This window comes from Cheilinus undulatus, linkage group 8 (genome assembly GCF_018320785.1).
Source record: "Cheilinus undulatus linkage group 8, ASM1832078v1, whole genome shotgun sequence".
Taxonomy (NCBI): Eukaryota; Metazoa; Chordata; class Actinopteri; order Labriformes; family Labridae; genus Cheilinus; species Cheilinus undulatus.
The window spans coordinates 44,061,118-44,074,933 of NC_054872.1; the positions used below are offsets into that span (position 1 = coordinate 44,061,118).

Sequence of the window (13,816 nt, forward strand, 5' to 3'; positions counted from 1 at the left end):
CAGCTGTATATATCAGCCACACACAGAGGTGGGAAAGTAAAAAACTATCATGCTTAAGTTCAAGTACAGTTACTTTGGTTAAAATGTAGTTAGGTAGAAGTACTAGTCATTAATTCAACTCACGTAAAAGTAAAAAGTAGAAGATCATTTCAAGTTTACTCAAAGTTCAAAGCAGCTATTTTTGATAACCAAGATGCTTGTACAGTGAAATATGGTCTTTTCTTTATGTGCAGTAACAACAAGAGAATATGAAATCTCCAATCAGATTGGCTATTAGAAGGTGTGACTTAACCTAAAGAAAAATGCAACAGCTGTTTTGGGAAGATATTTGGAATTATTCTCTCACAATGTGCTACTGACTGCCATGTGTTGTCAAAGCCAAACTACTAGACAGTTTCATGTTGTTGGGCCTCCTACTTTCGGCTTTTAGTGCTTAATTTTTTACTCAGTACTTGATGCTTTTAAAAGGCAGTGAAGTAAAAAAAAAATAAACTTAAGCAAAAGTAAATTTACTTATTTTAAAAAGTACAACTAAAAAGTAAAAAAAACTAATCAGTTACTATAATTTGTACTTTCTACCCACGGCCACATGTCTGAACACATTTTTTGAGTTTTAGGCAGGACCAACAGACCAACATCAGCTAAAGTCTTTTTCTCTTTTCATCCTCAGGGTACAGCCCCACGGAAAACATTCAAGCAGATCTTTGATGGAGCGTTGTGCTCCACTCTCTCCTGTTGTTTTCTTTCTTTTTTTTAATTGAGGAGTTACATGCAAAGCATTTTGGGAGCCTAGAGCAGTGATGGCACTTTTAAACATCTTTTCTCACTCAATATGTGAAACTCATCTACAGAAATAAAATGTACTGAACATTTTACAGAGTTCAATTTTTATTGAACTAACTCCTCAATTCAAAAAAGGCAAACAAGAAACAGGAGAGTGCTGAGCAAAAAGGCTCCATCAGGGATCCGCTTGGATGCTTTTGGTGGGGCTATATCGTAATTTCCTAAACTTTAAAGTGTGCTTTAAGGACTGCATTTTTAGGTCTGATCATTTATATATCAGTATCAATATTGGTATTGGCTACAATGAATTTGTAAATATCTTGTTAGATTTCAGCAAAAATCCCCTATTGTGCAATGTATCCTTAAAACAGATTGTTTACACTAAAAACCAATTGTAATGATATTCTTACTGACTGCAAGATAGTTTATTTAAAATTTTACTTTAAATTGAGAACTTTTGTTTAATTTACCTTATTTTTAAAACATTTCTATTATTATCAAACTTCAAATGGTTATTGAAAGTTCCAATGATAACGCAGCAGCAAAAATAGAGGCCCTGATTTAGGGCATTTAGAGTTTTTAACTGTAAAAAATTGTGTAAACTCCTGAGTGGAAAGCTTTCCTTTTCATTTTGGTAGGTGGAACAGAGCCACACATCATTCCAAATATTTTTGTGCAATTTAGACAGCACTGTCTCTCATCTACAGGCATCAATATCACTGGATTTTTCTAAATTATATGAAAGTTTCTCGTTGTGGTATTGTGATTATTAGTTGTTAAACATCTACAGGATAAAAACCTAAGATATATGTTATGTGAGGCCATTCAGTAAAAATATGGAGGCATCATTTTTGGTCCATACCTCCCAGCCCTAGAGCAGGTTCACAAACCCATGCATGCAGACAAACACATACACACATACACAATTAAATCCACATACACATTTTCCAACTTAGCCTGATGTCTTGAATCAGCTGGGGAAAAGCGCATCCCATTTGCAACACTGTGCCTTGTCTCTTGCCAACATCTAACACAGCTCAATTATGGCACAAACCCACCTCAACTGGGTGACCCCCTCCCCCTCCTTTTATCTAACATACACACATGCATAAATACACACTCCTATGAACACATAAACTGGCAGCCACATTGGGCCTATGGCAGCAGAGGTGGTGAAGACCTGCAAAGATGGCATTTTGATGACTATCTGCTGCTACGCAACGCAGCAGCTGGTGCATCAGGGGCCGCCCAGCAAGAGTGAGCAGGGGGCGGGCGAGGAGAGGTGGTGGCAATGAGAAAGACTGGGGTGATGGAGGGGGGGCTCGTTTGTTGCCATAGTTTCTGTGAATATGGGCAAGGGGGTCGGGATGCTTTGTAGCAACCTGAGAAAAAAATAATAAACCTGATACCTTGATCACAAGAGAATCAATGAAAGTTTAGTTTTTGTGTTATTTCTTGAAGCTTTAAAGGACACTTAATATGAAAAACAGGGTTTTTGTTATTTTTACACAAAATTTGGGTATCCAGAGTATCTACCGAACATCAAAATATGGAATTAGCCAACCCAGTCCTTTGTTCATGGTCTACTGATAACTAAAAACATGAAATCTGAAAGTCCATTCAGGATCTGCTCTCTTGGTGGCGTGACAATGGCAGTCATTATAAAGACCCTGCCTCTCAGCTGGCATCTCCTGGCTGCAAGTTCAACATGTGTCTTTACATTTAAATCCAGCCAAAGAGGACTAAAGAGTGATCTTTTGGACATCATTGGCAATGGAAATATCCCATTCTTAGTCAAGAAAAAACTTGTTTGTGTGTGCTAACCACTTTGGGTTTGACTGCTTCATCAACCTTTGGCAGTGCAAAGCAGGACTTGCTGCAACACCCCTCTAGAACAGTGGTTCTCAAACTGGGGTCCGGGGACCCCTGGGGGTCTGCAAACCACAGCTTGGGGGTCCCCGAAATATTCCATAATAAATTATTAAAGTAATGCCCTGTCATTCAAAATAAAATAAATACATATAGGTACCACAGCGCCATAAAACAACCATACTAAACCAGTGACTCCCACATAAGTCAGGTTTGGGCCAATAAAAAAATTCAGATATGATTGTGACATGTCAAGTAAATCTATCACTCGTCATGCATCAGTCACTTTGCTAAGGACGCATTTGGTGTGCTGGTCCAGCTAGCAACAATGGATAAATATTTAAGTGCGTCCACTACATCAAGCGAGACTAGGCCCAAACCAGCTAAACTGAGAAAATATGATGATGACTTTCTTGAGTTTGGTTTTATTGAGAACAATGACAGAAACCCAAAATTTTGTGTGCCTTCTTGTGTTTGCAAATGAAGCCATGAAGTGTCATCTGATAACAAAACAAAAGATACAGGATACAGGAAAAGTAGCAGAATATACACCAACACTTTAGTAGTCAATAGTACCATCAAACATAAAATTAAATGGTAGTGTATCCCTTTAAAAACTTGGTGCAGAGAAAGTATCAAAGCATTCTTTGACAACCTTAGTAACAACTTTCAGTGGCAAATCTACCGACAAGGGAACTATTGAAAAACACCAGTATATGTTTTGCTTCTCTGAACTTTAAGTACAAGACAATATTAACAGCTCACCTGCATACAATCTTGTTTCAATCAAGTGGTCAGGATAGCAGTGTTTGCCTCTGGCATGTACATTTCAAAAGACATAGCATTGCCTCCAGCTGCCATGTTTCTCCCAGGAACACTGACAAGTTGCCACGGAAGCACCCAACTTTACTGTGTTGGCACTCTCCGCAAAAGAGAGGGGCAGGACTAAAAGGAGCTCATTTACATTCAAAGAAAACCAATCTTTCTTAGAAAGGCTATTTAGGGCAGGTTTATACAGGGTCTGAAACCTCCTCTGATGCTTGATCCATGTAAAATTTTGACCCAAGCACGACAGATGTTTCATTTCCACCACAGGGGACTGTGTTAAAAGCTAGAAAAAGGGTACAAATCCGTCACCTTCTAGCTAGCTGTGCATGAGCGCAGGTCTGACTCAGTTCCCCTCAGCAGAACGACAATGGGCATGAGTGAAATCAGTTGCGCTCTTTGAGTTTCCTCGTGCCATTTGTAGGCCAAACACACAAAGCATGACTCCCTGCTACAAAAGAATGAAACTAAATGTTTGACAAGGCCCCAGACAAAAGCGGAGTTTCACAAAATAACCCCCCACCGCCCTCCCCTCCCCGCCCCGCTCTACAAACCCCTTCTCCCCCGTCTCTCTTCAGAGCACTGTTCAGAGGTGAGCTAATTCTCTTTCACTCTTTGCTGTGATTCTCTCATCTGTTAACCTTTCTTTGCAGTCTGGGATTACGCAGCAGAAATTCAAGAAAACACTAATCCTAAAAAGGTGCCAATCTTCTGCTGACTCCTGCAACGCCCCTTCCCCTCCTATTCACTCCACTTTCTGCTGGTCGACTCAGAAAGCTGAGAGGGTTGGCGATACACTTCATGGCTTTTCACCTCGCCGTCACACTACACACAGGCAGTGACATCACCAGTGACAAGGCAGGGAGTCCGTGTATCGAGGCAACGTTGGGACAGCCCTCGAACGTCACAACCAGTCTGCTACACCAACTGGGTTTGGAAGGAACAAACTGCCGCTCCACGGGTGAAGCAGGCCACATTAACCCCCACAGAGTAACAGATGTCAAACACCATCATGGCAGCCATGTTTGAAGAAGACATATACATGTAGATAATCAGGGGCCACTTTCACAAAGACAGACCACATTTTCATACTACTCATACAAAGTAGGATGTCAAAATGAGTACGTAGTAAGTTATGCATTCACAGTATGCAATGTTGTGTATGCACAGTCTTCAGATGTGTACTAGATCAGACAGATTTTTAATGACACTCAATTGCCCAATAATGTATCATAGCAATTCAATCAATCCAATGTCAGAGCTCACCAGCCTGGCAACATGTGGCATAGAAATATGTTTCTATATAAATTTTGCACAGAAAGTATGGAAATTTGTGCTTGGTTGGTTATTTCTTTGTTGTAACAATGCTTCTTGCCAATAAATCTTACACCATTGGAAAGCTTGTTCATTTCCCTTTTAAATGGTGCCACATTTGTAAGGAACATGCATAAGTGGGATGAGCAGCAGAGCTGAGTATGTGGGTTGGGCAAAATTTTCTAAATCTTCTCTGCCAATGCCAAACAGCTTATTTTGTTATTAACTCTTGTTTTTTGGATTGGATGATTGAAGTCTGAATAAAAAAGACATAATGGCAACTTAACAATGTATTCATTTAACAAACAGGAGCCTCAGTGGCAAGAAGGTGTGGTCTGGAAGAACTACCCAACAGCCTGTCCACACACTGCTGTGGGAAGGCATCCCACTCTTCAACCAGTAGTTGTCACAGGTCAGCCATACAGATCTGGAAAGGGCTCGCTTGAAAAAAAATGCCACAATTTGGTTTTAAGGAAAACCAGCTTGGAGTTGTCTTATTGCGCAGGCCTGATCCAGATCAGTCAAACATGGCATACCAATTCTTGGAGCAGACACCTAGTGGCCTATAGCAGGGCCCATCCAGAAGCTCCAGGTACCAGAAGCTCAAAACAAGTCAATAGCAACAGCAAAATAACGCAGAAGAGATTGGGCTTATTTTTTAGGGGTGCAACCCCCACACTCAGCCCTGCTGCTTATCCCAAAAATGCACGTTTCTTGGAAATGTGGCATCATTTAAAAAGGAGTTTAAAAGGCTTTCCAACAGTGTAAGATTTATTGCCAAGAAGCATTGTTTAACAAAGAAATAATCAACTAGACACATTGCCTTACTTTTTACGCTACGTTTAGATACTGCTTTCACCACCTCTTAACTATATAAACTGTCCAACAGCTGAGCTAGCTTGGTCCTAGCTTATTTGATGAAGCTTGGACTGGAAATAACTCCAAGAGGACAAACATTAGTTTGGTGATAACAGCATATTAAAAGTCATGTTCATATGTAGTGTGTAACAAACACAGCCTTTGGCTAGGGCTTTTTCTACGACAAATATCATTCAGATAGATACCTAAATTAACCAAAAAGTGTCTAAGTTCATGATTGTCTGAAACAGTTATGGTAATGTTGTAAATGGCCTACTTAATAGCAGTTTTTAACTGCTCAGCAGGGATGCAACTAGTTACGATGAAACTACCAGGGTTCTCAAAGGGGACAGCTCAAAGTACTGGCATGGACAAATCACCAAAAAATACCTATTATAGCTCATTAGGCCACAAGATCTCTGGTGATTGTATGGCAGCACTATCAAAAGGTAATGAAAAACAACTCTGAAGATTTCTGTAAGCTTATTTTGAGGTGATTGCCAGATAGCTAATGATTTAGCCATATAGAAACTGAAAATAATACCAGTGAGTTACTCATAAAAAACTGTAAAACCAGAGAGGTTTCAGAGGAAAGTGAAAATAAGGGTTATCACAAATTGAGATGTCTGGATCATTTCCATTAAGACTTGTGAAGTGTTGAGGGGTAAAGACAATGAGGGTTTTTTTTTTTTTTTTTTTTTTTTGCCATAGCCCCCTGTGGAGGATTTCCAGGGCAGCTTAGGGCTGCGCCCAACACAGACAGCACAAATTGTGAGCCTAAACCCGTCTGGGATGAACTGTTAAACAGAATTCTTCTCAATCAGAAAAGACCAGTTGGAGAATCTGTTTTCATGTGGGAGGTAAGACTCTGAAGTCAGGGCTTTCAGAGCATTGAAACACTGTAAGGCACACAGGGCAGTACCCAGTTTGAGAGTATTTCTAAATTCTAATCTTTTTGCTAAATATCTGTGCTTCGTTTAATCTTAAATTTTAACATGTTTCATACCAACACCTTTTAAGCTGTTTTAATGCTCCTGATGTTATATTTTCTAACTCTGTAAATTACTTTAACTGGCTTTGAGTGTTTGACTGGTTCTCTATAAATAAACTGGGCTTGCCCTGCCTTTACAATGAAAACACTATGATTACCTATAATTAAACTACTGGCTGAGCAATGAGAAGAGAAGGATACTCCTAACTAAGACTGCATAGAAGGAAAAATAAGATTTAACAGTGACTGAAGCCACCAAGAACCACACAACCAAAAGATTTTCTGCCTGACTGATGATTTAGGGTTTGAAAATACATACAAGAACTACAGAAACAGATTCAGTTGAAGATATTTTAAGAAGCCTCTTTCATTCTCACTGGAAAGCTTAAACAATCTTCATTTTAATTTTGGACCAGTGTGTCTATGTGAAAATAGAAGAGTGTGAGACTGTGTGTGTGTTCGATCCTCTGAGCTGGTGTGTGCTCTCCTCTGAGTCGTCTTCACATATGGACCGTAAACAGGGTGATTACCAGACCGGGCTGGGCTCCGCCTGAACGCCACCCAGGGACTCTTTACATCATCAGCGCACTGCTCATGCCCGGCTAAACACACAAACACACACACTGAGAGCAGCCGCTCAAACACACAACACCACAACGCAAATGAGGGTCTCCAGGTGACCATACGGTGGCCTAGGAGGAGAGCTGGCTTCATACCGAAGGCACCTACGCACACATTTTGATTCAAATACACACAATGTGTGCAAAACACAAATAATTCTTCCACACGTAAGTCTTGTACATTGATATACATTTCAGAAACGTACTCAAGCGAATACATATGCACATATTTCCTCACACTCACACATTATTGGCCCCTGTGAGAGATATACTGCCGTTTCATTCCATTCACTCCAGAGCTGCCTCCATGATATACTGACTACACCGCCTGTTAATACAATATCTGCACTAGAGCTTTCTATACAAACCTCCCAGCCTACAAAGAAAAAAAAAAGCACTCACAGTATGTAACACCTAACATGTTTGGCTCTTCGGTCCTGATGCTATGAAATGCTGAGAATTAACTAAATGAGAAAAAAGGAACAAAAACAATCCAGATCATTCTGGGTTCTGGCCAATGTTTATCTAACAATAACCATACGTTCAACAACACCTCTGCTTTTTGGCTGCCGTTGCATACAACGTGTGTGTGTGTGTGTGTTTGTTGGTGCGTATGCGTCTGGGCTGAAAAAGAAACAAAAATCATCTAGCAAACAAATGACAATAGCTATTGATTTGGATTTTCTATGCCGATTCTCTTTCCCACTTGATCAAACTCAGGGCATTTGATAAGTAAAGGATAAAAGGTGGAGGTGATGGAGATAGTGGGTTTGTTTGGTAGCAAAAGAGGGTAGGGGTTGGGCGCTAATCGTTTTCATTTTTTCATTTTTTTGGAATAAGCAGACTGGGCTTCAGCACCTGTGATAAGGGACATTCTTTAGCCAGAGAGCTCTGATTCATGTCTTTGAGTAACTCCTTGAGGGCGTTTCTTACTGTAGAGTGGCTCCATTGCTCAGGCGGCAGGTCCTCCAGCTTAGGACAACTGTGGAGAGAGAAAGAGAGGAGACATGCGGGAGGTGTGGGGGGGGCGTAAGGGAAGATAAAAAAAGGGGGGGGGGGCATAGGGATGTAGAGAGAGAGAGAAAGAGTGGGAGAGAGGAGAGTATGAGAAACAATTCAGATGGAGAAGAGAGAGGTAGAAAGGAAAGCCAGCAGCTCTGATGGTATCTAGAATGAAATGATAAAATACACAAGCTACAAATTCAGCAACACAATATCAACATTATTTTATCTTGGTCTTAGGATCGGACAGCTCCCTGATAAATGGAGCAAATGAGTAATAACAACAATCCTTATATCTGGAAACAGTTCACCCAAACAGCTACCGAGGAAACGAGAGAAGATTTTCTGCAGCTTCCTCACCATCTCTGACTAGAAAACTTCCTCATCTAACATCTTTCATTTGATAAAAGCTTTGGACTCAATCTGGCAAAACAGGCTGATCCATAAATTGAATGAAAATAGTCAATTGCAACATATTTCATACACTGATAATAACAGGATCCTGGCTAAAATGATTGGCCATTATTATTGATCAGAAATAAGCCTGTCAAATTTATAGACTAGGGGTGTCCCCAACAATGGACTCATGTAGTCAGATCTGATTGGTCAGAATTTTCCTATAGTCAACTGATTGTGAAATTCTTCTTTTTTGAGTTTGCTAATCTATATTCTCATTTGTAACATAAGAAAATAGATTTGGAATAACAACATATTCTATGATAGGGCTTGATCCATCCTTTTGACAACTCATTAAGTCTGCCTTATGCCTCAACAGCCTTCATGAACCTACAGGCTACTTATTTGCTTTAAGTGGTGGCCGTGTTATTTGATGTTGAGCGGTATGACAAAAGCTGTTGACATAGCTTGCAAATTACTGTTTTGGATCATTTTTAACTTAGCCAAAATGCTTAGACACGTCTGTAGTTTTTCCTAATGCTCTGAACTGATGGTAAACTAGAAAGATTTAAAGTTCAGCTGAGATGCCTCTAGAGCGACTCCAAAGGCCTGGAAAAATGGGATATTCCTTTGAAAATGTATTTATGCACACACTAAGGAGACTGAATAGAAGAACAAGAGTCATTTTCAGATTTGCATTCAAAGTATTAATAAGTTGATATTTATCCCAAAATAGGATATGAGTCATGATGTATTTGAAGAAAACTGGCAAATCTACTGTTTGTAAAAATAGAAATTTAACACCTCCATCTAGCTGGAATGGAAGGATCTTTGTTTCATAAGTAGGTATTTTAACTGTTGGATCATCAAAAACCAATCAATTAAATCAAATATCTGGGGTCAACTCTTTAATGTAGTATATAGTTGATATTTCCAAATTTGAGCAGTCTTCCTACAGAGTATATGTTGCCAAAAGCAATGCTTATGAAGATTTAGAAATAGTACCAACACATGATGGACCACAACACTCTCAATGCTGTCTACAGCACATGCAGCAGAACATCTTTGCCTGAGCAGACAGTGGTCCAGAACTGGTAATAACTCAAATCTAAGTATGGAAATGTAACTAATTTCATCAAATATCCTATTGCATTTATTGTAAGCCAAACTGAGCTGGCAAATCTAGATAAAAAGCAAAAAGATGAAGCATACATTGCTTTGAAAAAAAACAACAACAACAACAACAAAAGAAAACCGAAGAAAATTTCCCAATAGGCAAAAAAAAAAAAAAAAAAAAAAAAAATCTCCAAGTGTTGTGAAATAATAAGTACAGACTTATGTTGATGGTTCACCTTATTTCAAAACATTCAAGTAATTTTTGTTTGCTGCACTGTTTGCTGCACTGATTTTTTTGCACTTGTTCAAGCAATTCAAGCCTTAGTTTTTTGTTTTTCTTTCTTTTGCTTTTTCTAGCAGAAAATAATATTTTTATCTTGACTGGACAGGTGAATGCAGCTTCTAAAGTTCACAGTAAGATATTTTTGATAAGGAATTAGACCAATAAACATGACAATACCCATATCAGAATTCATTGATTTTTTTAAAGTCTGGAATTGACAAACCAAAGCTCTATTTATACTTCGGTATAAAAGAATCTCTATATTAGATATGCATAACCAAAATTGTGAACTTAACCCCCCAAAATTTATACTGGAAGTCTTCCTAATCCTGTGTTAGTCTAAGTGTGAAAAAAACCATCAAGAGCAAACTATGTTCATTACAAATGATGAAAGTGAGGGTTTAATTTTTGTCAAAGGGCAGTAAAAAACAAGAATACAGATAACAAGAGCTGGATACTCAATAAAAGATGAAATTGTGAATTCAGAGAAAAGCAGCAAACCTCTCATATGAGCAGATATTAATAGATGATCACATTTTTTTTCTAAAATTCTCATCAATAAGTTATTGTTTCAGCCCTTCTCAAGTGTTCTCTTAAAAATTGGGAACAAATTACTTCGCCCACATCAGAGATTGTAGCATTAGTCCAAGCCTGTTTAAAACATGTATTGATGAATTGGCCGAATCACTGGAACAATCAGATAGACAGAGTGGTGGAGACAGAGCGAGGAACCAGAGAGAAAGAGAGCTGAACACACACGGGCTCACGTTCTTTTTTCCCTGCTGCAAGCGCCCCTCCAAGACAGACAGATTTCATTTGGCGCATCAAGCAGATGCATCTGGAGATTGCTCTGTCTCTCTCTCTCTCTCTCTCTCTCTCTCTCCCTCTGCCTCACTCCTTCTCTCTCTCTCTTTCATATTCTCCCTCTCTCTGTCTCTCTCTCCCTCTCTCTCTCCTGATTGTTCTGATTAGTTAATTACTTTATACAACACATCTGCTGGATTGATGCATGAATTATACATCAGCTGCATGTGGCGACTATTATTTCGTGTTACTTCTACCTTCCTGGCTCGTTGTGCTCGGCGAAACAATTTAAGGTGTTACTGGCTAGATTTCTGCGGCAGCCGGGGTGGAGGGAGGTGGATGGAGGGATGGTGGGGTAGGGAGAGAAAAAGAGGAGAAACAAATATAAAACAATAACAATACAGACAACAATATGCAGCAAAATCCAAATAGATTTATATATCAAATAAATTGACTTAGGCGTTAGCTGGTGCTGGAGTTATGTGCCGCAGGGACTGAGCCCTACCTGAGGAACGTTTCTGGGTTCTACAAATGTGAAATGTATCTACATGCTGGGTGAAGTGTGGTGTAACTAAAGCTGCGCTCCAGTAAGAGTGCCCAGTTGGCTCTGGTTGAACACTTCATGTATGTTAGACATATGTTCGACATGTTAGCGTAACACAAAACGCTGAATTACTTTTCCTTAAAGCAGCATTGATGCCTGACAAGTAGGGGAGATGAGAGATAGAATGAGGGGTGATGGAGGAGAAACAAGTGTAGCAGACAATGTGTGTGTCCATAAATCTGTCAGTCTGTGTGCTGGAAATGTTACAAGCAAGCTGATAACAGGAGAGAGGAATAAAAAAGGGGATGCGTGCCACGGTCGAGGCTAACATCTGCTTGTAAGAAAACACACTCACACGCAAACAATGGATTTTCCAGAACACCTTAAACTGCTCCAGCAGCTAGAAAGCCTCTGGGGAGACGGAAGTGAGCAAGAGGAGGGAAGGAGGAAGAGAAGGGAAGGGGGTAGTGGAGAAAGACAGCTATCTGTGCATTCAGGGGCTAGCATGCCGGAAATAAACACAACCTTCTGTATTCTGGCTGGTGAAGGTGGGTGGCGGTGGTGACGGTGGGGGGGGGCACAGAAGGAGAGGAGAGAGAGAGGAAGAGTAGGAACAGCAGCTGTCACAAGCCTCCACACCAGCTCCACTCGACTGTATGAGAGTGCGTCTGTGTCTATGAGCACATATGAGCCAGTTGGAGTCCATGTCTATAAATGCTTGTATGTATAAATACAACGCAGCCTCACACCTACAGAGTAGCATTTAGCATACAATATGGTGAGTGATGGCACAAGACAGCTAGCAGCAACCCAGTATAAGAAGGTCTTTTTTATAATATGTGATGTAGATCCAGAGGAAATATATTGCACTTAAAATAGCCGGAGCAGCCAGGTTTATTTATGGAACTATTTCAGGTGAACAACCTTGCATTCATCTGCTGCAGAGTCATTTTTAGCTGTGAGCAGTCTCCAGTTGCCCACCACATTCTTTTTTCATGAGAAGGGCTTAAGTCAGTTACTTTAATATCATATATCACTGAAGGAATGTTCATATCAAAATCAAAAATCGTCATTATCATCTTCACATTACCTAGAATCAACCACCTATGGAATGTGGAGCAGCTGCACAAAATAACCCATGTACATAATAAGACCTCACAGTGTTAGCTTAACTCACTGATTCAGCTATCTTAAATGGACAAATAAGTCATCATTAGACAAGAAGGTTTTCTATATTTGAATGAGATTATCCATTTCAACTGAAAGGTCAGTCTGTTGTGTCCATGTTTATGTTTTTGAGTAACGCTATTCTCAGTATCAAACATGCAGAGGGCATCTGCAGATTGGCAGCTGCCTCCGGGTATGCAATACGTGCTGTGTGTGTTAGTGTTGGAAGCACAGTCTATTAGATGAACCTGCCTCTGTATATATGAAAGTTGTCAATACTAGAGGGAATTTAAGGTTAGAACCACTGTATTTTTGCAATGGTAAGGTTGTAAAAAAGTTACACCAGCATGTTGGATTGGCACAAAGTGATCACGTTCATGAGATTTGTGTGCAGGTGTGCGTTTCTCACCTGTGCAGCTGGATCTTAAGCGTGACCACGTGGTAGACGTCCTGCAGCATGTCAGCCACTGTAGCGTCCGGTGCATCTGTCACATAAGACAGTGGGACGGGGTTCCACTTCCCCACCTGAATCATGCCTGGGAATGCAACACAGACACTATGAGGCAACATGGCCTGGCATGTGGCATTGATATGTATGAACTCACTATCAAACATAAAAAAGAAATCAAAAATCCCATTTTAACACCATAAAGTGGCCTCACACTACATAAATCTTCATATATCATCAATCAATTTTTTTTAAAGAAAGCAGACCAGAGGCATCAATACAGTTTCAGCTAGGATTACATGTTGGATTTTTGTCATTATCTGATATGCTGATGTTTACAAATTTATCTGAGCCAATACCAATATCTATACTGACATATAAACTAAGTTCACACCTAAAACATTAGTCTTTTAAAGATTCTTTAGAGTTGAAAGATGAACAGAGAAACAAACCTCAGTTCTTAAAACACAGTTTAGTGTAAGAAATGAGGATGAACAAAAAATAGTCTTCAGTTGAAACTCTATACACTTATTCTTACATACAGCTGATATTTACTGATACTGACTGATATTTACAGCTGACACAGACAAATATTTACAGTTGATACATGCAAATATCAAGAGGTGATATGGGACGATATTTAAAGCTCATTTAGGCCAATATTTACAGCTATTATAAGGCAATATTTACAACTTAAATAGGCCTATATTTAAAGCTGAAACAGGCCAGTGTTTACAGCTGTTATAGGCTGATATTTACATTTGCTGTAGGCTGATACTTACAGCTGATACAGGCC

At 39.7% G+C, this 13,816-nt stretch overlaps 1 protein-coding gene across 6 annotated transcripts in view; it reads right to left on the minus strand.

Moving 5' to 3' along the window:
* Positions 1–13,816, minus strand: part of LOC121513812 (DNA-binding protein SATB1) — a 91,725-nt gene that overhangs the window by 56,747 nt on the left and 21,162 nt on the right. For 5 of the 6 annotated variants that reach the window (XM_041793793.1, XM_041793797.1, XM_041793796.1 and 2 more), the window contains 2 exons: positions 12,982–13,108; positions 8,119–8,242 (listed from right to left, as the gene is read on the minus strand). In XM_041793793.1, coding sequence (XP_041649727.1) covers positions 8,119–8,242; positions 12,982–13,108 — 251 coding nt within the window. The remainder of the gene's footprint in view (positions 1–8,118; positions 8,243–12,981; positions 13,109–13,816) is intronic. The other variant, XM_041793795.1, reaches the window with a different exon arrangement.